The following is a 27,746-nucleotide window of genomic DNA, read 5'->3' on the forward strand; positions in this document are numbered from 1 at the left end:
CATTAGCGGGATTGTATAGCCCTGTGTCCCAAGTCACTGTTCCTTAGGGAAGCCTCAGGAGCAAAGCCTCCTGGTCAGCCTGTTGGTCAAATGGACTCTAACTGCAGAAACAACTCTGGAATGAGCCTACAGAAACTGCAGAGCCATCAGGAGAGCAGCGGTCACCTTTCCAGAGTCTTACCTCAGCTGCCCTTCAGCTTCTCCCTTCCTTTTCCCTGCTGGGACCAGCAGCACACCACTGCTAAGTCTCCCTTCTTTGCAGGCAAACCAGTTTTTTCCAGATGTTCTCCATGATGTGGCTGGGAGTTAACCAGCCTTTTGAAGTCATCTTGTCTCTGTGTGAGATTTGATGACCCTATTACCCCCGTTATCCTTCTCAAGTATGAGATAGAAAGCCTTTTTGGGGGGATTGTGTTCTGTTTTTGAGGGTTTTTTTCTTGTCTTATTTTACTTCTTTGTGACGTTTTGAAGGTGAGAATATGAAATTTCCATGTATTTTCAGGAACTTTGAGTTCTGAGAGACTTGCTATAGGAATTTCAATGCCCAATTTTACTCAACTTGTGCTGACTCCATCCATACCTGTATGTTCTAGTCAGAGTGCATTCAGAGTTCCTTAAATGTGCCATCAGTTTCAGTCCAGAAGGCTGGAGAGAATGGCTGTCTCTGCCTGGTGTTACTAAAAACTTTTCAGTCTAAATTTCTCTATCCAAAAAACCATGGTATATGTTCATGGGCAGTAAGTATTCCTCAGAAGCAAGGAAGTGTATGTTGTTTATCAAAAGATGTGACTAAGCCCATAGAGCATGCCACATCAGCAGTTGCAGTGAGATTGCTGTGAAGGTGGGTATTCCTGTGCTATTCTGCATCTTGTTAGGGCATGTCATGATGGTAGTGAAGGTCCAGGAGATCCAGCCTATCTTACATAGCTTTGTCCTTGCACGGTGAACCCTAAATGAGTGGTACTGTGTCTTGCAAACCTATGTCTTCTGTGCTAGTTAGGTGAATCCCAGTCGGGATATATGTGCCTATGCTGCCATCACACTTTGATCTGTGGTATAAAACTATGGTAGTGTCATTTTTTGGATTGATACACAGTACATCAGCCTTCCTTTTGGACACGTTCTTACAAAGTAGATGGTGCTGATTACTTCCTATAGTCCCATGTCCTATATATCTTTGTGTCCATCACATTGAGCAAGGTCAAAGCAAGGCAGTCAAACCAAGTGACTTTCCTCTCAACTCAAAATATAAATAACTAGGAGGAGTATGAAGCTGCAGTAGGTTGTACAAACGATTGCCCTTTTATTCCGGAAGGATTGTTGGGGGGGAGGTCCCAGCTTCTAAAAAGCTTACTCTGACATGATTCCAATTTTGCACAGAATATGAAAATATTTACAAAAAGGCATTGTGACTATATTGAATGCTATGTTTTACTGCTAGCATATGAGAGAGATTAGCAACAGAAGCTTTAAAACAACAATCAGTTTATCACTGTTCTAAGGTAAAGGTGTTGTCTTTTTCACTCAACAGCGTTTCCTTGATATGACGTTTGGAGCCGGAGGTCATACTACAGCTCTTCTAGAGAAAGCCAGCGGTGTTACAGTATATGCACTAGACAGGGACCCCACAGCTTATAAAATAGCTCAGCAGCTTTCAGAATTGTACCCGTAAGTTGTCTTCTCCTTTCTTAAATATGGTCAAGGTTGATACAGTGGTATTATATTCACAATGCAATACGTTCCTGTAGTTTTAATACATAGATTTTAATGGCTTACTGTAGAATAGCATTGTATGTTCTATGCACCCAGTTGAACAGGAGATCCAATTCAATTTATGAGTGTTTGCGTGCAACTTCTTCTGAGGTTTTGGGAGTTAAATGCATATTCTGTGCTCTGTTAATTTTGAATATGCATCAAGTAACCAATTTTATATTTTAAAATTGATTTTAAAAAGATTCTTGTGCTCTGCTTGCTTTGAGATGATTCTGATGGCAGAGCTGTACATAAAAGGATGGAATAATATACTTTCAAATGAGGTAATTTAAATATGGCTTATGAATAGTTCAATTTTTAAAAAGAAGAAAATAATTTTAATTCAATATTAGGTTTGCTAAATATTTTGCCCCTGGCTTCAGAAACTACTAAACAATTGAGTAAGCTACTGTATCTGTGTAAAGCTCATGCCTAGTTCTGTTTAGAGTGCTGAATTTGCTTGCTAAATGCAATTTTTAGGTTCTTGTTCCTTTAACTTATTCAAAAACTTTAATTTATTCAAGAAAAAACCCAGTCAGAGCATGAGTACATTCATGCAAAGGTGTGCAGTATATAAAAATGAATATAAGCTTTTCAGAAAGTGCTATTTAGATTCGAAAATAAGTAAAAATATGTAGATACAAATTAAATAATATGAAATAATTAATACTTAAGAAACTTAGGGAAAGTAGGAAGGAGAGAACACATGCTGTCAGGTTGAAAATGTTAAGAATATTTATTTCAAAAGAGCTTTTACATGAGGAAAAGCATAATGTTCCAGTAAGAAGAAAATGGGAAGAGGCAGATAAAAGGTTGACACCTGGTTGTTCAGTCATGTTTCCCCACATAAAAAAAGGAGTAGTAAGACAGCAGTGCTATTTAAGTAATGCAGAATGTGTTCCTCACCTTTTCTAAAAGAAAAGGCTGAACTGTGCATTCCTTTCTTCAAGTGCCATTGTCAGAGGCCCAGTGGGAAAAATGCAAGCTTATGACAAGGAAGCATAGCTCAATTTCTAGTCATCCTACTCTCTAAGACCACTTAAATAGGTTTCTCTAATTTTTTAGTACTCTGTGGGCTGAAGTGACATACAGCGTATACTTAAAAATTTGTGGAATTCCTCTCTCAAGTGTTATTTCTCCAGATAATGCTCTTTTTGACAGAATAGCGCGGAGAATATCGGCAAGGGAAAGTCCATTTACTTTTAAAGTAAGTCTACAAAGATGTTCTACCAGATGTCATGGGAGTTGTGGTGCCTTCTATTCTTTGTGTCATAGAAAAAAATAATGTAGTCTAGATTAAAGCTAATCTTATATCTAATAAAAATGTTCTGAAACATTCACACTACATAAGACAATGATGAAAAGTCTCTTGTGACTCAATATGTGTTTATCTGTAAAGTGTCCTATGCAAACCTGGGTGTGAAGGAAGTTTGTTTTCCAGATAGATGAAGAGATTTTACAAGTGTTGGATGTTGTTCTGCCAGTGATTGACGTAGTTATTTCTCTGCTTGCTTATATTTGAAAAGATGAGCTTTAACCAATATAGTCTTACAGTTATGTAACTTACTGTGGCTTTATAAACAAAGTAGGTCTCCTAGTTCCTATTTCGGTTTGTAAAATCATTGGTTACTTGGACTCCAGACACGGTGTTGTCCACCTTTACAGACTCAAGTTATCGGTAGAATGAAGTGAATTCTCAAATAACATTAATTTTAAGTTATTAGTGAAAAGTCTTCATCTCTGAAAGATCACTCCATGCCACTTGAATATACATTGTAAGATATAGAGCAGTATTCTTACTGTTTTGGTGTTTTTCCTCATCTCCCGTCTTTCCTATTAGAAAGAACAGGCGGATCCTTTTTTAGAAGGTAAACGTATTTTATTTTATTTTATTTTATTATAATGCTGTATGTCAAAAATGAAGGTAAAAGAATGTTCATATATGGTATATTTGCTCATTATTGATCTTCTTTCCTTGTGAAATCAGTTGCATAAAGTATTGTTAAATTAAAAGGGGGAAGGAGGAGGTATAAGTATATAATTTATAAATAACAGGTAAAGCTAGGATTTGCTTACAAATCAGTTGTAAGTATAATGGATGTACTTATGAGATATGGAGCTTTCATAAATGGAATTTTTTATTTCAGTATTCATTAAAGGATGGTTGATCTAATATTAATGGGTTTATTGTCTGTTTTCTGCACTGTGTTAGAAGTAAATCCTTTTATCATAATTTTATCAGTTTAATTCAAATCTGTGTTGACATCTAAAGCTCAGGGAATTTTGACATCTGTATCTAGTCAGGTCTAGTCTTGGGTGAAATGGTTCCTTGGTTCACCAAGGAGCCACAGAAACAGTTGTGGTATCTTAAAAATGGCAATGGCAGCATGCAGATGCAAGCTGAGAGAAATGTAGGGCTGTCCGTTCCGTAAGCACAGATGTAGATGTAACTGACTGGAGAACTGCAGCACAGAGGTATAAACTCCGTTCTTTTCCTGTACTAGGGTGGGTTTTTTTTTTAACCTCTTCTATTTAACATTTCTGTTTTGAAGAGGTTATTTGACTTGCTGAAATGCTTTACTTCCTTTGGAGGTGAGGCCGCAAGGAGGGGAAAAGGCTGTTATGCAGCTGTAACCAGTAAATCTGATTCCCACTGTGTCTGAAATTGTGAATGCAATGGGCCAACTGAAAGTCATACATCAACTGAATTTTGTGACCATTTTGTTTCACTTAGAATACTGTACCTGGTTAATTTGGGATGTTAATAAATTCCAGCATATTAACTACATGAACAGCTTGAGTCTTGCAGTAGTGTTGGCAGTAGTCCGTCCTACCATAAAAAGATGCAGTTCTATTCAGCGTTAATTGTTATTGCTTCTTCTGGTTAGGTAACATTTAATAATCTTAGTAAAATCACACAGTTCCCACTGTTACTCACTAAGAGGCTTCATTTTTAAAAGCATCCTATAGCTTAAGTCACCGAGTTACAAGATTATTAAAGCTCAAGTTGCAGAAATACGCCCAAAGATATGGTCGGAAGAGGAAGTAAGTATAGTTAAATTAGGGGATTTTTCTATATTCAGGACTAATAAATGAAGTCCTCATTGTACTTAGCAGAAAGACAGCTGGAGTATTAAGTCTCTAAATGAGAACATGGAGGAAAAATAATTTGATGTTTGTATTTTAGATGTGTCTCTGCTTCTTGGTAGTGATTTTTTCAGAACTAAGATCTGAAGAGGGTAGAGTTCTAACTGCAATTCTTGCACTCATTTAGTGTCTCTGGTTTGGTTTTTTTTTTTTTTTGTTAGGGTTTTTTTTTGGTTTTTTTGTGTGGTTTTTTTTTCCTAAATATCTAGTGCTGCTTTAATAAGGAGAAAATGGGTCAGGGCCTGTTAGATATTCAGTGTGTGGGTGGGAATCCTTTGACGTGCTTTCTGGGGAAGCCTCTAACTTGGGAATTACTGCTGGGAATCCAGAAGAACAAGATAAAATTCAGTCAGTAGCAATATATATTACAAGTAAACCCTTTCACGCCCACTGAAAGCGAGGGGTTGGAGAGGTGGCTGAAATCTGGCAATTAACTAATATCATTGCAGGCTTTTAAGTAAGAGAAACCTATGCAAAGCCTACGCAGAGGGGACAATATGTTCTTTGTAAATCTCTGAGCAGAATAAGAGATTGTGCCCCCAAACTAAGGATAAATAGCATAAAATTCCTCACCCAATTTAACTACCATTTTATTGTAGTTCTAAAGTAGTTTTGAGATGTGATGGTGCTTGTGGGTTTTGCTTTCAGGGTTAAACTAAGTGTATAGAAAAAGTGAGATAGACCCATCAGGTTGCATTGTATGCTCTGGGGAGCATAGAATTTATTTTGTTCGGTTCTAGGGAAAACAGAACTTTTTTCAGTTGCAGTAAGCTTATTTTACATGCTTGTGAATTGTAGCTGAGTATTATATTGTTGCTGTATGTTATTTATATAAGCTGCCATTTAATTTTTGACTGTAGTGCATAAGGGATACAATTCAGAGTGTGCAATCAAGGCATACCCATTATAATGGTGCCATGGCTATATATAAGTAAGTTAATTAGTTACCTGTAGCGCTATTTCTTTCTAAAGAATTCTCCATCTATGTCAGTAACTGGCTGCTTCTCAAATGCAGGCAACATCGATGAATGAGTTGCCTTAAATATCCGATGGAAAAAAGCAACTGAGAACACTAAAAAGCCTCTTAAATATGCCATTGTATTAAAAAAGTGCATCTCTGTCGTTTATTTTGTTCCCCAAAAAGTTTATTTGGGTAAGAAGCCTAAATATGTTTCCTTATAAAAGCAGAAGGAATAAAAATTCTTTCTCTTGTTGCTGAAGTTCCAGCCGTGCGGGTTTCAGAATGACTGGAAACCTTCACTTGCTTTCATACGCGCGGTCTGATCCTTCAAAACAGCGGGTTCCTCAGCCAGATTGGGTACCCTGACATACACAACACATGCGACGGTCTGCTTTTCACTATTGTTTTCCCTTTTTTTGGTCTTTTGTAACTTGGTCCTTCAGTACTTTTTTGCAACCTTGCCAGCTTCACAGGGGAGGCCGCGCGTGCTGCCCACCCGGAGCCCAGCGGAGCCTTTGGCCCGTCTCCCCCGGCACCCCCTGTGCCAGCGGCTGCTGCCGGCCGGGCGGGCGAGCTCTGCGCTGGGGTCAAAGCTGCCCGGGCGGCCGAGCCCGAAGCGCGGGGGTGGATGGAGCCACCTCCCGGGGGCGCCGGGCACACGGGGTGTTCCCAGGGCTCCGTGCTGGGGCCAGCCCTGTGCCATGGCTCTGCCCACGGCCTGGGCCAGGGGGGCAGCGCCCTCAGCCAGCTGCAGGGGACCCCGGCCGGGGATGGGGCACAAGGCTGGGGGGGCGGCGGGGGGAGCGGGGGGGTTCAGCCCGGCGAGGAGGGGGCTCGGGGGGGTCCTGATCCCTCCCTACAGCTGCCTGGCAGGGGCCGTAGCGAGGTGGGTGTTGGTCTCTTCTCCCAGGTAACGGGCGACAGAGTAAGAAAAAACAGCCCCAGGTTGCGCCGGGGAGGTTTAGATGGGATTTTAGGAAAAATGTCTTCACTGCACGGGCTGTCGGCACTGGCACAGGCTGCCCAGGGACGGGGCTGAGTCACCATCCCCGGAGGTGTTGAGAAGACGTGTGGATGTCACACCTGGGGACAGGGTTTAGTGGTGGGCTTGGCAGAGTTACGTTAACGATTGGACTCGATCGTCTTCAGGGTCTTTTCCAGCCTAAGTGAGTCTCTGGGTGTGTGATTGGAGTGTTAGTCTTCTCTTAAATAGCGTAATTATAGATGTTTCACTAACAGCATCACATTGCTTGAAACTGCAATTAAATCTTTTTTGTGTACACTTAATTTTCTTTTCTTTGCAGACATAATGATTGTGTTTTAATTTGTTGTGTGGGCTGCAAAATCTATCAGTTTCAGACTGCAATCTAATAATTCCAGGTTCAGAAAGTGTTTCTGTTACATAAGTATTGGTAGGAGAGAGATAAACACCTTCTCAGTGGTCATTGATACCAAGTGTCACAAACTCTGTATCCAAAACTGGCCCATTACTTTGGGATGTTCCATGGCAAAAATGAAAGCAAACTGGTGGAAGAAGCCAGAATCATGTAATCCTGCTTTTTGAGAGAAGTGCCAGTTTTCCCCTCTCCCTGTAAATGTTCCCTAAACTCAAGCAAATGAGGAAAACATGTTGACTGATTAAAAGGGAAATTTCATGGCGGACAAAGGAAGTCTTTGTTTTCCCATGGTTGAAGCAACTCTTTAGTTAATGTGTCCTCAGTCCTGTTCATTTTAAGCTTTACGAAGACAATATATCTCCATTTTGGGGTACACAATGCTCAGTAGTCCATGATACTGAAAAAGAAAAGTGGGGAACTCTTCCAGGTATTTTTGGTATTTAAGAAAAAAGACAAAACAGTCAACCTGTGAAAAAAAATTTTGCAACTATTTCCATAAAAAACACATAGAACCATGTTCAGTGATTTTTTTTACTTTTTTTTTTTTAATGTTCTTTGCCATGTATGTGTATGTGTATCTGTATCTTATGCTCATGTGGTAGGTTAACCTTGGGTGGATGCCAGATGCCCGTCAAAGCTGTTCTATCACTCTCCTCCTCAGCTTGACAGGGGAGAAATAAATATCACAAAAGGCTTGTGGGTTGAGATAAGGACAGGGAGAGATCACTCGCCAATTACTGTCACCGGCAAAACAGGCTCAACTCAGGAAAGTTAATTGAATTTATTGCCAATCAAATCAGAGTAGGGTAATGAGACATACAACCAAATCTTAGGACACCTTCCCCCCACTCCTCCCTTATTCACAGACTCAATTCCTGATTTCCTTCCTGAGTGGCGAGGGGGATGGGGAATGGGGGTTGTGGTCAGTTCATCCCATGGTGTCTCTGCCACTCCTTCATCCTCAGGGGGAAGGCTTCTTACACTTGTTTCATGCTCCAGCGTGGGGTCCCTGCCATGTGAGACGGTCCTCCATGAACTCTTCCAGCGTGAGTCCTTCCCATGGGCTGCAGTTCTTCATTAACTGCTCCAGCGTGGGCCCCCCCGGGTCACGCGTCCTGCCAGCGACCCTGCCCCAGCCTGGGCTGCCCAGGGGGTCACAGCCCCGTCGGGCACCCCCTGCCCCGGCGTGGGGCCCTCCCTGGGCTGCAGGTGGGGGTCTACCCCCCCGATAACCTCCGTGGGCTGCAGGTGGGGGTCTGCCCCCCCCCGATAACCTCCGTGGGCTGCAGGTGGGTATCTGCTCTGCTGTGGTCCTCCACTGGCGCAGGGGCACAGCCTGCCTCACCATGGTCTTCACCATAGACTGCGGGGGAATCTCTGCTCTGGCACCTGGAGCCTCTTCTGCACTGACTTGGGTGTCTGCAGGTTTGTTGCTCCCACATAGTCTCGCTCCTCTCTCCAGCTGCTGTTGCACAGCAGGTTTTTCCCCTTCTTAAATACATTATCCCAGAGGTGATACCACTGTTGCTGATGGGCTCAGCCTTGGCCAGCAGCCGATCCATCTTGGAGCCAGATGGAACTTGCTCCATTTGACATGGGGGAAGCTTCTGACATCTTTCAGAGAAGCCACCCCTGTAGCCCCCCTGCTACCAAAATCTTGCCATGCAAACTCAATACAGCTCAGCATCAGCTTCTTATATAACTGATGGTGTTAACTAGCTGAACTAAATGTTATAGGATTATTTTCTTAATTTACTTAACATTCCTGTGGTAATACTTTGAATTGTTATTGCAGTCATATACTCGTGGTTACAAATAATATGTGTCTGCCAAAGAATCTGAAAGTTAAGTTTATTGGTTTTGTGAGGGATTTTAGATCAGGGAGCTGAAGTGGAGCGACTGACATGCAGTGCTATGCAAAGACCAGTTCGTTAACATTTTGTTGAGTATTTCCTGGCTAAATCAAGAGATAATGGGAACAAATGCTGATGCTTCTTCATTAAGAGCATATTTTTTATTAGTCTTTCAGCAGAATAATTTAATTTCTCTGAATATAAATACTTTGTAAAATTTCTAACAATTTGTATCTGTATTTGTATACTACAACCATGCATGTACATATTGCACTGAGCACCTGCAGGTGCCTGGGTGCCTACACCAGTCCCCAGAGTTACCATCAGCTCTTGTTATGTATTGTAATTGGGAACAGCAACGTAGAGATGGAAAAACAAAATTATACTGTAAAAATGCATAGTAGAAATCAAATACTATACAATATAAAATATGTTTTAATATATTTACTTTTGAAAAAAATCTGTTAAATGTGATATTGTAGAGAGGAAGTGCAATGTGAAGTATATATGAACTTTTCATCGCACTGCGCCCCGCAGACAGTTAAGAGAAGTGGCAGGGTTGGTTAACCCTCAGTCACAGTAATCCATTTACGCATTGTTGACTGGCTCTGTAAAAAGTTAATTTGAGAAACTCCTATAACTGAGATAGCAACAAAAATTATTTTTATAATGAATAAGCTATTTTTACAATTAATCATAGCGACCAGTAGCAAGTAATGGCGTAAAACAGGGGGGTGGTATGTAATTGCTAGTATCCTGTGAGCATCAAAAGTCTTCTCAATACTTTCTATGGACAGGGAAAGTTACTGTCCTCAAGAGTGTGCAATAATATGTTTTTGCTTAAGGAATAAAGGCACAGATTGAAGTTAGTTGCTGAGCAGTGCAATATTTTCTGTCTAGTATGTCCGTCTTTTCTCTTCCGTGTTTTATTGATGTTTATAGGATATCTGAAAAACAGAAGTATTGATGAGATTGTCACCCATGGAAAATAACACAAGGCACAATCTAGAGGATACCTTACATCTTTTCAATACGTGTATCTATTCATATAAGCAGAATGCATTTTTTTGGCTTAAACAGGGCATATTTCATGTGGAAATAGTCATAGATATATGAACACCTTCTAAGCATCTTCAAAATGTAGCATAATTTAAGACCAGGTAGGCAAACAGTACTTCTTTATAAAAGGAGGTGGAAGAGAAATGATGCACAAATCCAAGTGCTTCTTTAAAACAGTGTGTAGCTTGATATTAGAAGTAAGTTTGGAGCTAGGAGAAAGTCATGAAGATGGTAACATGAATAGGTGACAAATGTGAGTCTACTAGTTGGGCAGATAACCAGTTTTCAGGTGTCAGCCTGAAGCTTGAGAAGATCGAGTGAATTGGATGCAACAGTTTGTCTAAATATCTTAAGACCTACCCCTGCAGTTTCAGTAACCCCTGTGTTACCCAGTTGAAAGTGTATGTATCCACGGTCTTTAAGATATAAAATCCCTATTTTACTTTTTTTATGGGGAGAGAAAAAGCCTCTAGGCAAGTTTGTGAGTTATCTGAAGTAAAGGAAAATTGTTTCTAGAATAAGCAAGTTGCCCAGCAGCCTGCAGTAAGCGTACCATTCATGCAGTTGTGTTTTACTGTGGCTCTTTCGTAAGGTTCAGCTTCCAGCATGTTTGCTCTTTTCCTCAGAGGCAGATGTGAAAAAGCTCATACACTGCAGCCTACAGAGTGGGCACATGTTAAAGTGTGAGTTGCCATCACATCCATGTATATGGGAAAGTCTGAATGGAGTCCTAAACTAAGATTCTTTTTTTCTCAGCGCCAATGCTGTCCATGCAGTGGGTCTTAAAACTGGTATTTAGCTCCAGTGGTGGAAGTTGTTAACTGTTGTATCCACGAGAAGCCAGAAAACAGCTCTTAAATTACAGTTAGTAAGGGCAGGAGAGATTGTGCTTTATGTTGACTGAAGCAGGTTAATCTGTATGTTTGGCAGGCCTCAGCAGAGCTTTTTATGCTCAAGGTATAGGATGTTAAGGATTGATGAATGTGGTATCAACGTCTCGTATCTTTCCATCACAGAATTCTTTTAGCACCGTATCATACCAGAATTTTAATACTGAATGACAACAATAAGCTCTATCTGCTGAATTTAAACACTATAAATTTATCAAAATCACTTCCGAGCTCAATTTTTTTCTGCCTCAGCTGCAACCAAATACTGTCCTGACCTGACTCTTACTTAATCTGCGTAGCTGATGCATTGAGGTGGGATGGTTACAGACCATCTCCAGTACAGTAGCTGAGTTTAAGTTTTGTGTAATGGTTGCATAGAAGAGAAGTCCTTGTGTGCACTGTTTACATCTTAAAGGAGTACGGTATCTTGTAAGAACATAGCGATGCCCAAATACTGCCTCTGCATATACAGTGGCACTAGTTTCAGGGCATGTGGTTTTGTTGACACTCCCACTAAAGCATTATTTAGCAATAGAAGTATTTGGAGAATGATTAAGTACTAATCAGCCTATCAAGACTCATTCTATGTACAAGATTCTATTAATCTTTTTTAGGCTATCTATTTGTTTTGTTTTGGCAAGATTATCTGATAGCTATAGTATTAAAATTATTTTCGATGTCATAATGCAGGGTTTGTCTTTGTTTTCATACATAACATCTCATGTGACAATGCTAGATTTAATGTAATTTCCAGTCAGATGAGCGAGGACAGCCCTTTTATATGTTACTAGTTTAGGAAAACAAATTGCTGCATTTTTGATCTGAGTAATCTTGAGAGAAGCAGCAGCATTATATTATTTTAGTAGGAAAGCCTTAGAAGAGATGCTGACTGAATTGAAGTTCTGAAGGAAGGTTTGCGAGCATTAGGCTTAAAATAATGACCTGTTTTATTTCCTTGATTTTTTCTGTTGCTGTTATCGAGTCATTTTACATTTGAGTATTGTGTACACATATATCTGAGTCATCTTAGACATCTTTAGACAACAGAAGTACAGGTCAAGCAGCTTAATTATTTTCCAGCCTGAGAAACTACAGCTTTTAGACCACAGATATTGATCAAGAAATGAACAAATGTTAAATGTAGGTTTTCTCCCGTCACAGTTTTTTGTTAGTGTTTCTAGGAATGCTATTTCCTAAGTTGATGAAGAGGGGTAAGAAGCTTCTGAAATAATTTAAAACATTCAAAACCCTCTAGGTGTTGGTTGAGTACATGGAGCTGAATGTGGGTGATTTGAATTTCTTTTCAGTACAAATGTCTAGATTCCTAGTTTATTTTTAACGACATTGTATATACCTGCTAGCTCAACTTCATGTGGAATGCAGTGCCAAGTGTTGCTTTAACCAGCAGTAGTTTCAGACATGTCCATTGTATTGTTTTTTTTTTTTTAATTTGTCTGTATCAGTGTGGTACAAAAGTGCTCAAGAACGTCTTTAAAGTTTAATGTTATAGCTCTTACATGCAGATTGTTTCTGAGGACAGTTCTGTGAAGCTTAACTTGTGTTGTAGGTTTTTTTTTTTCTAAAAGGAACAAATGCCTTTATTTTTTAAAGTAAATGATTATCATGCTGAAGCAATCTTTGAACTGACATGATCCATAAAGGATACACTGACTTTTCCTTTCAGCCACTTTTCCGTTATATTGGTTTTGATGAGGAAGTTTCTTACAGTTGTTTGGATGACTTAGGTACTTTTATATTACTTTTGTAACCATATCATTACTGAAGTACATGTGTAAAACATTTTTGTTTGAACTTAAATTCCATTAAAAACATTTAAAAATGTATGTGCCAAAACAAATTTTGAAATATATTTTATAAACATTTAAAGCATTTTTTTTTTTTTGTAGCTGAAGAGCTGAGTTCCGAGTACATTTTCATTACAGAAAAAAACACTTTGGTGTTTATAAAAATAATCAGCATTTTGTAAAGGAAACTGATAAAGAGTACTCCTTTCAGTATTTTTATTTATTTATTTTTTCATAACAGCAAAACTCAAGATGCTGCTTTTTTTCAGTGAGACGGAGGAGGAGAAGAGATTAGAACATAGGTTCTAATCTGAAGTTTTTTGCACCTGGCAGCTAGTTGTTTACAGATTTTTTTTTTTCTATTGAGAAGATGTCATCTTCATATTCCTCAACAGCAGTTAGTATTTTAGCTTGCTGTTTGTCAAGAGCTGTATACTTAGCTTGTTTTTGTTCACATTTACAATAAGAGGCATTGAGGCACCAAGCACAAAACAAGAGGACATAAACTGTGTTGAAATACTCCTCCTTGTATCAGACAATAAACATAAAAGTATATTTCATCAGTGCACAGGAAAAAATTATAGAGAAGAAGATTCCAGCATTTTCATATGGAGGTGGAGATGATATAAAAATGTGGGCAAAAAGGTGCTTTTCACTTACTAAGAGAAGGTCAAAACTTAACTATGAAATACAACTATGTAGAGAAGTTGATTTCAAGTTCAGATTATTTTTCTGATTGAGTCATTATACTTTAAGTACTATTATTCTTATCTTAGATACATTAGGACTATGCATGTAAGTGACATAGACCATAAAAATGAGTTACTTTGACTACATAATTCTATTTTTTTCTTGTCATAATAATAAACATCATTTGCATTTTAATTTGATTTTGGCCTTTGTGACTCAGCCGTGCCAAGTGTTGTGCAGAATATTCAAAGGACTGAAAGTAAAATCAGACATTTAATTGCTGGCTTTTTATTTGGATGCCTGAAAAACACAGCAACTTAGCTTGATCGGGCAGCAAAGATTTGGACAGAGAGATTTCAGTGAATTTCCATGTAAAATCTTGGTGGAGAAACCACGTAACTTGGAACAGAAGTTACCTGTGGCCTTGTCACCACTGAATGGTGCTGGTGTTTGAGACCAATATTGACTCGTAAGTGGTCTTAACTTTTGGCACACACAGATTTATAAGGAATAATACAAATGTCATGTCTCAACAACAGAAACGATCTGTAATATTGGTGCTGTTTACTGCATAGTCTTACACTGATCATGAGAAGTTGGAAACTGCTGAAACTTTTAACTATGAGTCAGAAAAACAACCAGTTTTTCTGATAATGATATCCAGATTGGCCGTTCATCTTCAAGGTGATCTGTTTCACCTGCTAGGTGGGGAAGGGAAATAAGAGGATAAGCAGTGTTCCCCTCTCTCAACCCACTATGTCTTTATCTCTGGGAAAGCACCTTTTTTTTTTTTTTTTTTTTTAAAAAAAATTCTAATTCCAATGATTACATGGGGACCTGAAAACCTGCACCTTTTGCCCCTCTGAAGAAACTAGGAACAAATTCCTGTGAAACTGGGAGAGCAGCTATTAAAACCCCAACTTTTCTGCTACCACGGAAGGCCTAATCCACTTCTGCTTTGTCTCTTCCCACCCTTTCTGAAGACGTGCTGCATGTTACTGTATTTTCCGTCAGTTTAAGGTAGTAGTTCATCCTCCTTCATCTCATTCATGACTCCTAGCGGTTCCTAATGATCAGAGTGGATCTATTCCTAATGAACAGATTTTGCCGCAAAAGACAAGGCAAAAATCTTACTCAGCTGACTGAGCATCAGAGTGACTTTTCCTTGCAATGCAGTCCAGGTTGAGGTGGAACAAAGTGTGACCAGCCAAGTATGGAGCAGAAGAGTATTCTTACTGAATTCAACCATTCCCTCAGTATGCCTTTGTCAAAAGAAGTGGATGTTAGCGCTTGGTGAGCCCAATATTAAGATAAAACCTTAATGCTTTTAGTAATATTTGATCCAAGAACTGATAATATATGAAATTATGCTAGTACCTTTTCATCTTCTTTTAAAAAAAAAGAATAAAAGGAAAAATATCTGTATCACGACAGAGTTGAATGTGCTGTTTATTACTTTTCCAACTAGCAAGACCAAAGTGTGTGCCCATTTTGCATAATCGGTGCGGTCACTTTGTGAAACGTTATTCAGAAATGCAGCGAAGCTCATTTCACTTAGAGGGAATTTGGGGAGCATCGTGGATACTGTCTTCAGGAGTATAAAGGGCAACTTCTTAGTTCAAGCTAACAAAAATTGGTGTTTATGTATATAACATATAACGTGTATATAACATACAATTTTCTTCTTATGTAGAGAGTTACTGTTTCCAAGGTGAATCTATTATGTGTCAAAACCCACAGTTAAGAAAAGACTGAGTATGAAGGTTAATGATAGTGTGGTATTTATCCTGGTAATGAGGGGAACCCTGCAAATAAGATGATTTTTACAATATACTTAAGGTAGGATTTTTCTGTTGTGGCTTATGACTTGTGTTGTACGAATGATCTTACTTCTGCATGTTTGGAAAGCACACTGTGCTATGGAAACATTTAGATTTCTGAAAATAAATTTGTAATTAAAATTTTACTCTTTTTTTGCCTTCAAAATAACCTTTTTATCAAATTCAAATAAATTAACAATAGTAGTAACTAAAATGGCTGGTAATAATGAGAAATTATATGATCAATCATGAAACTGTTGACCAGCCTCTGAGCTGTTTTAAGATTTGCCCTATACTACAAATAGATGAGACCTCTCACATCATTCTTGTGGTAGAGAATTTCCAGATTGCTATTCCTAGATGTCTGGAATACAACATTTTTTTGGGCAATTTAGTAGAATAAGCAGCAGGCATGGTAATCTTGGTCTCATTTGTTCCTTTGTTTTGCATGGTCCCATACCCGATGGACAGGTCATCAATGCTATGTCCAAAGGAAACGTTGTATTTCTGTTTCTTTGGATGTTTTGCAGATAACAAGTGGACTGGAAAAGAAGCTGCTGTAGGCTTTTGATAGTAATTTGATGTCCTTTTCAATAGCTGTTTGCTTGAGACACTAGTTTATTATACACTCAGGAATATTGCAGCCAGAAATATGAATAAAACAAAATTCTACTGAATTGAAAAAACTTTTTCAAATTCTAGATTTAATTTCCTGTGGAATGATTTCATGGCTTGAAGACTTTATCTTACTGACACTAGAAATAAGGACTGAATCTCATTGTATAATCAGGGGGGATTTCTTTTTTTCAAAGGGATGTGTTTCCATTTTTAATTCTCAGTGAGTAAGATATTGAACATTGTGAAATAGAAGTGTGCAGAACTAAAAATGTCTTGTCCTCAACTATAACTACAGAAAAAAAAGTCAGTGTGTGGCTGCCAGTCTGGAAGCTTCTCAATGAGTCAGTGTGGCAAGTTTATTAGAAATAGATTAATATGTAGTAACATACAGTACACACAAGAAAATGTATCCTTTCATTCTGCAGCCACATATGTAGTATATACACACTTTAATTACTGAACCTTACGTAGGTTTTCAACTCAAAATTACATTCCTCTGTCAGGTCTGACAGGGCTTTCTCTCTGGAGGGAAGCTCTCCTCTCTTGTTAGTCTTCCAGGTGCAAATCACACATGGATCCATTGTACCAATAGCCTTTGGATCCAGCTTTTTAGTCTGTGCATTCAGTTTGTGCCTTTCACGTTGGCTACCAAGGTAAGAGAGAGGGAAAAAATCAAACCGTATATTAAAATCAAATTAAATCTACTGTTTAACTGTTATCCACAGAACCAGCTACTTTGTCATAGAAAGCAATTAAGTTGGTCATAAATCTTACGTTGGCTGTTCTCATCTTGTTCGTTATGTGCTCGGGAGTAGTTTCCATGAGGACTTACTATATAATTTCCACAATGATGAAGGTGAGGGCTGCCAGCCTGTACTTCTCTGGACTTTGTAGTCCAAAGACAAAAATCTTACTGTACAAAAGATTTTGATCCTTCTTGACAGTTTTTTGAAGCTATCATGGCACTGACCTTTTTCTAGTCATCACGGACCTGATCACCCCAGTGTCTTAAAGCTGACAGAGGGTCTTCAAGGTAACATCAGCCAGCTGTCTTGACACTTTCAGGTATGTGTCATCTCATCTCCTAGCCTTGTACATGCCCAGCTGCTGTATGTGGCATCTTGCGTGGTCCTCCTGTACTGTGGTATTAGCACATTTCCCTCCTAAACAGTGGGCACTGGGAGCAGGTTTTGCCATGCCATTTTGCAGTCTTCCATGTCTCGATGACATATCCCCTCCCAGTTTAGCTTCAGGCAGATTTAGGTGTTCCTAATTCCAGCTCAGCGCAATCCAGCTCAGGATTTTTGCTTTTATACACCATGGTAGCTTGTCCTGCTCTTTCTCTTAGCCCTCCTTTTTTTGCCATTGTCAGAATTTCCCTGTTGATCCAAGCTGGACTCTTGGTGTGGCTGCCCCCCCCCCCTTTTTTTTTTTTCCTTTTGCTTTTTTTAATTTATTTTAGTTTTCTTCTTCAGAGGGCGATGGATGCCCTTGCACTTTGTGGAGATTGTTGATGGGAACAGACCCGCTGTCCTGAGCTCCTTTGTGCATCAGGAGAGCCTCCCAAGGCCTCCTGCTTACCCATTCCCAAAGCAGCCTGAGGGCTTCCTGAATCCTGGGATTTCTAGTCTGCTACTTGTCTTCCTCACTGCCATAAGGGTCATCAGCAATTTTCCTGAAGTCTTAGACTGCAGAAGGGCACTGTCTAACCTAGGATCTAAGATGTCAATATTAGGAAATATTTTTAGACTGTTTTATGCCTTCCATGAAGAATCACCTGTTAATGCACCATTCACTGTCATTCCTCCAAAATCTGTTTGAGGTTGTCTCAGGAGATGAGACACCTGAAGTCAAATATTGTTGGAATGCTTGCTCCTGATGCCAAAAGGGTTTTACCAATTCCATCTTTTTGTTAATATGGGTATTGTGTAGTTTACTACAAGTACCCCCTTTGGCGCTGTATGAAACTGGCCCAGAATTTCTTGCTACATTAACAGCCTTTGTCCAATTTTCATGTACTTCTGCATTTGTTGTAGTCTTTTTTTTTTATTATTTTTTTTTCTTTCCTCTTTTCCTTACAGGAAAACTTACTGATTGCCAGAAAGCAGTTAAATGTGAGGATGGAGTTTGTATGTTAATTAATATGGGGAAGTCCATTTCTGATAAATTTCATTAACAGTTTAATTCCATTTTTCATTTATAAAATGAATGAAGTTTCAAATACTCTTAGCACTGAAAAGTTTAAATTGCCTTTAACAAATGTGAGTTGTAATTTATAGTTTGGTCCTAAAAAGCTATTGAAGAAGAGAAACACTACAACCTGAATAACACATCAATTACTAAAATGACCTCTTAAGATTAATTAGTCAACTGTGTCATTGACAACTTTGCTTAAACTCAGCAGAGAGCATTATATGTGTTAGAGGTGAAGCTGAACTCAGCGGAATTCTGTTTTAAAAATATCGGCAGTATTGTGATTTTAAATGCTGCCAAATCCTGAAATCATTATGACTGACTTAGAAGCTGTTTTGAATATGTCCTTTTTTTTAAAAAAAAAAAGAAAATCTAAACCGTGCTGTAAATATTAAGCAACTTTATGGTAAGTTGAAAAGTGTTTTTTCAAACATCAAGTTCTGAGAGTGTTTTTTCTTTGAGGTTTTGGGGGGATTTTGTTACGTTTCCTGTGTAAAAGTAAAATTGCACGTGAGTGACAGCTTGCTACTTTGTTGCTTTACCACCTATGATAAGATTTGTACAGAAAGAATTGTGGTTCAAGGTTCAGCGCTTCTTGTTAAGCGTTAGTGTATTGGGAAGCAAAGCCCTCCTCTCAAGTAGCATGTGGTCCTGGAAGGGTTTCCGTGCAGGTAAGAGGACTGGATATCTACATTTGACTTTATTTTAGTATTACATGTTTTAAAGAAAAAAGCAGAGTAGACCTTTATTGGTTTAGGCCATATCCTAAGTCAATGACATTCAGGATGAGGAAGACAGTTCTTAAACTAGTGGGGTTTCAAAAAAACCCACCAAACTTTTATAAGGTGTTTTGTTCCTTCTTCCCTGCTGCAATACTCAGTCCAGTCACAACCTGTTTAACACATCTCTAAAGCGCTTTGGTCAAACTGAATATTTTAAGCTTGAATGACAATTTCAGTAGTTTTATATGAAAAAAATATGCACCCTTTAACTAGAACCAGAATGTTCTCAGTGTTTTGGCTTTCTGACGTCTTTCTGTCCCATAATCAACTTTAAGAGGTACTGCAGGTGGCTTGGAGGTAGAGTGAGTTAACGATTAATAAGGATTTACGCAGCTTTTTGCGTCACTTTTTATTTCCAAATCATTTGCTAACAAGTCACCTAAGGGCTTAAAATCGACCAGGACAATAAACAGCAGGAGCCTGTGGTGCAACTGATGCTGATGAACAAAGAAAATAAATTATAGAAGTCAAAATAAGTATTTTATTGGTTGCACTTGATGCTATAAAATTTTGTTTTATTGTAAGGAATACAAAGAACCAATTAAAATAATGTTTTCTGTTGTAATTTTATGTAGAAGCTTAACTTTCCTCTTTATATGTAATGCAGTAATTATTCAGTTTATCAAATGTTGCTGTATGGCTTTTTCTCAAGAACATTCACTCAAGTGGGTATCAGTCTTAGTACGTAATTTTTTCAGTTTTGTTTTTTTTTTTCTTTTTCCGGTTTTCATAAATCTCTCTGGAGGTTGCCATTACAGCAGGAAGGTATTTTATCTTCAAATATTATAGAACTAGAACAGCAACAAAACCAGCCATTTCCATGACCACGTTAAAAGATTTCTGTCCAAAGAATATGCTTTCTTGTTTTGTTCTTATGTTCCTTTTAAACCTTAGGGTCCTTTCAAATAAGGTGGTCTTTTATAAACATTTAACTAATGAAAGCAGTTGCCTTCCAAAGAGACAAAACTTTGAATGTGAAACAATGGGATATATTATTTTCCTTTTTTTAAACCACATTCTGCTCTAAGGTACTTGATTGCATTCACTTATAAATACGCAGTTCCTGTTTTTCTGACAAAGCTTGGACAAACTTTCTTTTGTCACTTCAAAATTTTCCTCACAGATTGCATATAGTAGTACTTATCTAGTTTGATTACAAATACTGATTTTTGCAACTGGTGCTGAGCTTGCTTCCCTACTTCCACAGGGTCTTATAATGCTGAAGTCTTTTCTGCTGAAAGTGTAGGCACTATAGGTAACTTGGAAGTCTGTCACAGGCCTTCTATAAGGGTGGGGTTTCATGTATGTGAGCTTTGATCTGCGGTGCTGCAAGCTTTTTGAATTTCCCATGCTTTGGGGGATACATGTAATGGTAGGTATGTCTTAATATTTTTGAACTAAACATACCCTACGGTCAAAATGACAACTATTGCTATTCCTAAACTAGACTGAAGTTAATGTGTCATGCTTTTTTTCCCCTGGAAATACGTATTACAGTTCTGATCAGTTTTAAAGGTCTTTGAAGGCTATGCAGTTATTGCAAGACTGTATGATTTATATGCTAAAGCAGTAGGCATTTTGGTTTTATTTTTAGTTAAAAGAAGGAAAGAAGCTGAAACTATAGCAGTTAAATGTCCTGTGATTGCCATCATTATTTTTCTGAAATTGCTTTTGTGGCTTAAACAGAAGGTACATAAATTGTTAATATGGCATGTTGTGCAGTATACTAAATAAATTGAAAATGTCTATTAAAGTGTGCATGTTACAGTTAGTAGCTTAAAAGAGTTTGGATATGCGCTTTGTGTTATCATGTCACACAGTCTTCTGAATGTATCGTGATGATATATGATGTATTTTTCTAGTAAAATTATATTTCAAATTATATATTTCCAGTATGTTGAATAATTTGTATTAAGTGAATGTGTAGCAAAGTGAAGCTATGTTATTCTGGTATACAAAAATGCTGAATATAGGTAGACGTAAAAGGGGTTTCTCTTAGCTAGATTGGCTAACCCTGTATTTGTTTGAGAGAAGTCTACGGGAATTTGGATTGCAAGGTTTGATCTGTTCTTTGCTTATGCTGTGGTTCATAACTATGGCTCATAATTATGAAATGAATGCTTTCTAGCAGTTTGCGCTAGGAGCTTTCATCATTGTGTTGTCTTTATCTCTCATAGATAAATTTTGGTAATAGACTACTCTGTTGCGCTTTGTTTATCAAAGATTGGGAAAGGAGCATTAAACATGGGCTCATTACTGTGTATAATGCGATTTCAGTGCTCCTAGATGAATTTACACCACACTCGGGCACTGATCTTCAGCACAAACAGGATCATACCTTTTGTAGGCTATTTTGCAGAGCAACGACATTGTCAATCATGGCTTTTGTTGAAGAGTTTTAGGAGTCTTAGGCTCCACAAATCAAGAGCATCTTCCCCTCTTTTCCTCTTGCTTGCTAAGAAAGCATTCTTTCCAGAACCCCAGTGCTCATATTAACAGACTCAAATCAGACTTTCAGATCCTGAGGATCTGAAATTGTATGTGGTGTGTATTGCTTTGACAATAATTGCAAAGCACTTAGGATTGCTACTTAAAAATGGAACAGCTAGACTTCTTCACCTGTCTCAGAAAATTGTCTTATAAAATTAGGGTATAATAGGGTTTTCTAACAACATAAGCAATTACAAGAGAAAAGCAGTATGCAGAAAACTGATTTTTCTGTTAAACTTATTAATCAAGTTCTTCTTTCATTGCCTGAGTACTTGATTTGTCTTTCAAGTCTGGCCACTTGATTTCTTCATCTCAATCTGAAGTTAACCTTTCCCAGTTTTCTTAAAACTTGATCTTTCAATTTGTTGTTCAAAGTTTTTTGTCCTTTCTGTATAAGCTTTGAAAACAGCGCAATGGAAGAAGGTGCTACTAACTCTTCATTTCTTCACAAAGTTCTGATCTCCCTTCTTGTTTATATTATAAGAAATTGCTCGTTATTCTTTGTGTCTGAGTACTGTCATTCAGAGTGGTGAAGCTGAAAGAAGTAACTTTCTCTGTTTTTTCCTAATATTTCTTGATTTTAAAAACACTTTTCATGCTGTAGATACTGTCTTCAATTTCGTTTTTTTGATCTCGAAAGTCTTTTGAAGATGCAGTGCTAGAACATTATAAATTCTATACTTTGGGAAATAAGTACCTTACAATAATTCAATGAATACTGTAATGTTATTTTTAATCAGAGTATCACATAAATACCAACCAAACCAAAAACTGAAACACTGAAACTTGCAGTAGTTTGCCTGGACAGACATGGATTTAAATTTGTTGTTAATTTTAGAACCATTTCTTCAAAACTTCTCGTATTATCTTGTTATACCCCCTGTGTTAAGTCTGTTTCCTTCTCATTGAGGAAGCAAGAGATCAGAGAAATTACCTTTTATATTTGGTACTGTCTTGCTTGTATTCTACTTGTAATTGGGTCAGACATCTGTCTTCCACTCTTTGTATAGCATTAGAAGTTGTTATGTAACAAGTTGTAAAGAATTTTTTTGAAATTATGACCTTGAAAAACATTTGAACCAAGCGCTGGAATTGAGCATATGAACTTCCACGGGCTGATGACGATCATCCTGAAGAGTTAGAGAGATTTGGGCTATACTTCATATCTTTATATATTGTCAGATCTCTGATACTTGTGGGTATGCAATTGTATATTTTCCTATTTAATCTTAAAAGCTGGGACTCTGAAATACATCCTAAGCTTTGTATGTCTCCATTCTGTTTGACTTTTAAGATTAGAATACATTTATAATTTAGTGTTGATGTATTGGAAATATTGATCAATATTTTCTTCAAAGGGCATTTTCTTTTACCTGAAAACAAAATTAGAAACATCAGGGGAATTCCCAATGCAGGATGTACATGTAATGACTTTTGTCTTAAAGCTCATGTGATAGTATACTGAAATGTTGATGCCTTATTAACAAAATTAATAGGATTTTTCCCCCTGTTTAGGGGAAATTCTCTTAATGTAAAAGAAAATGTAAAATTATTCCTAAGTATTGTAAGCATTAAAAAATCAAGAAGTTTGAAGGCAAAGTGAAAGTCTCAAAACTGGCTTTTTGTTGTTGTTTTTACAAATTATTTGATAGGTACCTGTGGCGTTCACTTAAATTTTGAATTCCATTAAAGAGAAAGGAAATGACAGGAGGAATGCCTCCCATCCACAAACCCACTACTATACTTGCTAATTGTAGTTAAAGGTGGTTATACATCTGGGACGACCCACTGTCCTAAGTGAGAGAACTCTTATATTTGTGGTAAAGAAGACTAAGCATGTAGCACATCAAGAAGTTGGAAAAGTCTGGAAGTTGTACGTAGAATTTGTAACCTGCAGACACTACTGGGAAAGTTTTCTTATTTAATATATTCAAAAGAAACCTGCCTTATTTTGAAGAAGTTTATGTACTGACCAGAAGATGGACTAGTTATATAAGGTCTTTGCTTAAACCCTGACTGAAGTGGAGCAGCTTGGAGAGAGAACGTCTCTTAGTTCAGCATGTTGACGTTCTGTCAACTTTTACATGGCTTATTTTGGTTTGTAATCTGCTCAGTGGAGTCACCTAGAGTTCTAAGAGATATAGAATTCTCAGTGCAGCACAAGATTAGAGATACTGATAAAAACAGGGACATAACCAAGGCAGGAAATCTGCGTTGCTTCACCATTGCCCACAGCAAGCTCAGTCCTAGATGGTCCTGTCACCACTCTGGTGTTTGTTCTTCATAAAAACCTGTGGCTGAAATACTTGTTCCCTCTTGAGATGAATTTCCTTTTACCAGCCTAGAGAAGTGCACCAGCTGATGGGGGAGGGGGAAGCTAAAGCAAAACAAACAAAACTAGGTCTGCGTTTTTGAACATCGATGTGTTTAAAATGTAATGGTTATTCTGCAGTGTCATAAATAAAACATTAGAAAATTATGTGCACTGCAATTTAAATGAATACGGCAAGTAAAATAGTCACCTTTATTGAGAGGATTAAAAGCTGCCCTGTTATAGAAGAAATTCACTGTTCATAGTGAATTGCACTTTGAAAGGGCAGTTGTTTCTTTTTGTTCTTTTTCTTTTAGCATTTGCTGCTACTCACTGGAGGGAAAAGCCTACTGGAAAATTAGGACTGTTCTGCAGCTGAAAAAAAAAATAATGCTTGTAATATATGACAGGGCATAATTTACTATTTAAAAAGTACTTGCAGGCAATTTTTGCTTCCAGTACCTTTCTTTCACTTGGGATCAAGTAATGAAAATGGAGTAGACAACTCAGCAATGGAAACGTTGAAGCATATGTAGTAAGCTATTTTTTGCCACTCCTTAAGAGTACCCATGAAAATCAATATGTAAGAATTTCTTTTGGTGGGTTTTTTCCTGTTACTTATTTTTTCCTTCAAGTTGGTGTGAACTGTCCTAGCGGGTTTTCTTTTTGAAAGGAACAGGTGTTAAATAGTAACATTGTTACCATTTTTAATTATTATTTAGTATAATCTGCATCAGTGTTTAAATGATCATGTATGCTGAGTCTAAAACTCAGTTTCATAAACTTTATAACAGAAGACTGGTAAACTCTACAGGAGCTACAAACAAACTGGATTTATTTTGGCTGCGTGTTTTCCTGCAGCAACATCTTGAGCATTTTTTTAATTGTGAACCAAATTTTTTGTGTGCACTTGCAGATGTGCAGAGCATGGTACAAATACTTAAATTACTTAGCTCGCACTCTGATCTCTGAAATGGAAGTAATGCCTGTTCTCCCAGGAATACTTATGAAGGTGCTCAAGACAGAAATGATTTGAGATTAACAAGACTTGCTATTCAAGGGAAAGAGATTTATTATTGACTGCATGAACAGTGTTCAGGCTTTGCACAAGCTTCCTGCTGAAGGGAAGAGGGGGAGCACCCTCTCCATCTCAGGGAGATTTCCTGTTCAAAAGGACCAGCCTCCTTACTTGCTTTGGGTGGCACCATGGAGCCCCAACCTCTGTGACGAGTAATGGCAGGAAAAATCCTTTTCACTTCTAGTTCAGAGTATGCTTGGGGAGGGTCAATCCTCCTGTCCCTTTCCCCAGTTTAAGCTCTGGGGAGTTAAGCCACAACTGCACCATCTCTATGCAATTAGGAGACACCAGTTTTCAGAAGTGTATGATGTGAGCAAAGGACGATGGCTCTATGTGGCAACCTTTGCACATCTCCAGAGACAGATCTCGGGGTGAGGCTCAGGAGACCTGTGGTTTCCTCCCTAGCAATATTCAGAATAATGTACAGTTTGTACCCCAGTGACAGGGTACAAGGTTTAGTTGCTGGACAGCTTTTACTTCATTCCAAATCTACATCATAGCTGTGTCTCGTGCTGTCATCACACTTCAAGTTCCAGCTCTAGAACTGTGAGCTGTTGGACGTGCTCAATTAAATGGTCGTAGAATTTTGGCAAAACAGCCTATTTCTTCTAACCTCATTTAGGGACATGGTATCACCTCTTTTTCTGGAAGTCCCTCAGCATTTCAGCTATCCTGAAATGGAAAAATGTTTTATTTATGGTTCTATTTTGGCAAGATCATATGATCGGGCTTAGATTTAGAAAGGAAAAGATTAGTATTGCTTGATGCTAGTGTTTGATCAAGATGATCTTAGTTATGTGGGTCCCCAGGTAACGGTTTTGGGAACCTGCTTTCAGATTGGTCTTTCTGTCTCAAGCTTTGCCCTAAGAGCACTGTCCTTTCCCTTCCCTGTGGATGCATCCAGGGTTTGCACAGCTAAACCCCGCTTTGTGCATAGGCATAGCTGGAAGGTTATGAGTATTAAGCTGCACACATGCACCATAGTGTTGTCCGTCATCTGGGTGGCTGCATCACTGAACCTGGAAGCTCTTAGTTATACAAGCATGGCCCATGATTTAAATCTTTTATATAACTAGATATAAAGGGAGTATTTTGTTAAATAGTTGCTCTAGAGAAGGAATTGAAAGACAAGGGAAAGCCACTTCCTGCTTAATGTGTTTATTGGAGAAGGAATCAAAGATCTATCGTAATGAAGATTTTTACCATTTGAATTCTACTAGACTGCCTTTTGGGTAAAGGTACTATAAATGCTTTAAGAATGTCACTTCCACTCAAAATTGCTTACTCTGGTTTTGGTCATATGTTTTGAAAAACGAAAGAGAAATAGTATCTGCCTTGTTTTGCCCTCTCAAATTCAAGTAAGAGGGTATTATGAGGTAGAAAATTCTATTTTTGTACCATCTATCACCTTTGTTAACATTTTATTAGACATAAATCATGTAGTTTCAGGTTGCATAGTGACAATATGGTTCACCGTGTATTCTATTTTTATAACTTTATTTAAAACTGACATGTAACTTGCTGTACCTGAAACCCCAAGTGAGCCAGTTATTGGAGTGTAACAAAGTTTTGACGTCAGAACTGCTATTTATTCCACTGGCAACCATTAGCGATGCATTACCCTTTGGCACTCGTGTTTTCAGAAACATGGTTAAATTTTTATGACTGGTTCTGGCCAATTAGGATTCTTTCTCAATATAGAAGTAAGGGAAGAGATCTTTTTTGTAACTTACTAAATGTAGCTTTCCAAAAACTACAGCATAAAAGTATGAATTATTGCACTCAAAATTCACAAAACATACCAGCGAGCCACGCTTCAGGTTGACTGTTTGCTGTAAACGTGTATTTGAGAGGCCGGGGTTAAGCTAGGCTGCCTTGTCAAATGCGTGAGCCTTTATTAGAATTTAATGTAATTGCAGCTGAGTCATGCTGGCCGGTCAGTCTGGTAGCTTCAGTAGGATATGAAAGGGGCAGAAGACTTAATGTAGAGAGAATTGGGGAGATAGAGGGGGTGTGGAGGAAAACTGGGCGGAGGGGGTGGGCTTGGCAAAATCCACCGTCTTGTAGAGAAATTTCAGTAGAGGTTTCTGTTGCTGGGTTTTACCCCCACCCCGAGTTTAAACTTCAGCAGCACTAGGCTGCCGTGTTTGTTGCATGCACTACCTACAGGGTGATGGAACAGCTGCATAAGAGGGTGCTATGGGGCCTGATTCCTGGTGATGGATTTAGTATCACTGTCTGTTGTGGCAATAAGGAGTGTCATCATGTACAAACAGAAGCTACAACAGACATGTTTTCCTTCTGTGTCATTTTCTGTGATCTCTCGGGGGCTTGGTGATACGCACTGCGTATATGCACACAAAGTTGGAGTCGCCTGTCTACAAAAGTTACAAAACACTTGTTTGTACATGGTGCTTTACTAGTGTCCTGCACATTTATTTTGATGTGAATGCTCTCTTACATAAGTAGGTTTTTCCATTCCTGCACTTCATTAATGATCTTGTGTTCTTTAGATCAGTAGTGAAAATATTGTCAGGTTTTGTCATAGGTTGTTTCCTGCAAAAATGCTTCTCTTGAAGTTTCCGATCTCTATTATAATAGGCCAACTTCAATGTATTTTTTAAATGGTCCTGGTTGCAAACTGAAGATCCTTAACTTGGGCAGCCATATCCTAATTTTCCAAGTAAATAGAAGCTGCTTGATCTTAACTTATCAGGCCTCTTCATTTATGTGTAATATAATAAGGTTTTCAGGTAATTCCAGGTGAACAAGCATCTCTTGAGCAGCCATGGGGGGGAAGAATTTGGATATTCTGCTCCTAGTTTTTGTATTTGCCGTGTGTGGAGCCTTTGATGTCCCTCACTGCTATCTCCTGCAATTTGGATGTTCGTTCTGGGTGC

General features: G+C 38.3%; 1 protein-coding gene across 9 annotated transcripts in view; it reads left to right on the plus strand.

Annotated features, from left to right (window-relative positions):
* Positions 1 to 27,746, plus strand: part of METTL15 (methyltransferase 15, mitochondrial 12S rRNA N4-cytidine) — a 94,989-nt gene that overhangs the window by 36,960 nt on the left and 30,283 nt on the right. For all 9 annotated transcript variants that reach the window (XM_056353337.1, XM_056353336.1, XM_056353335.1 and 6 more), the window contains exon 3: positions 1,532 to 1,668. In XM_056353337.1, the coding sequence (XP_056209312.1) occupies positions 1,532 to 1,668 (137 nt within the window). The remainder of the gene's footprint in view (positions 1 to 1,531; positions 1,669 to 27,746) is intronic.

This window comes from Falco biarmicus, chromosome 10 (assembly GCF_023638135.1).
Source record: "Falco biarmicus isolate bFalBia1 chromosome 10, bFalBia1.pri, whole genome shotgun sequence".
NCBI lineage: Eukaryota > Metazoa > Chordata > Aves > Falconiformes > Falconidae > Falco > Falco biarmicus.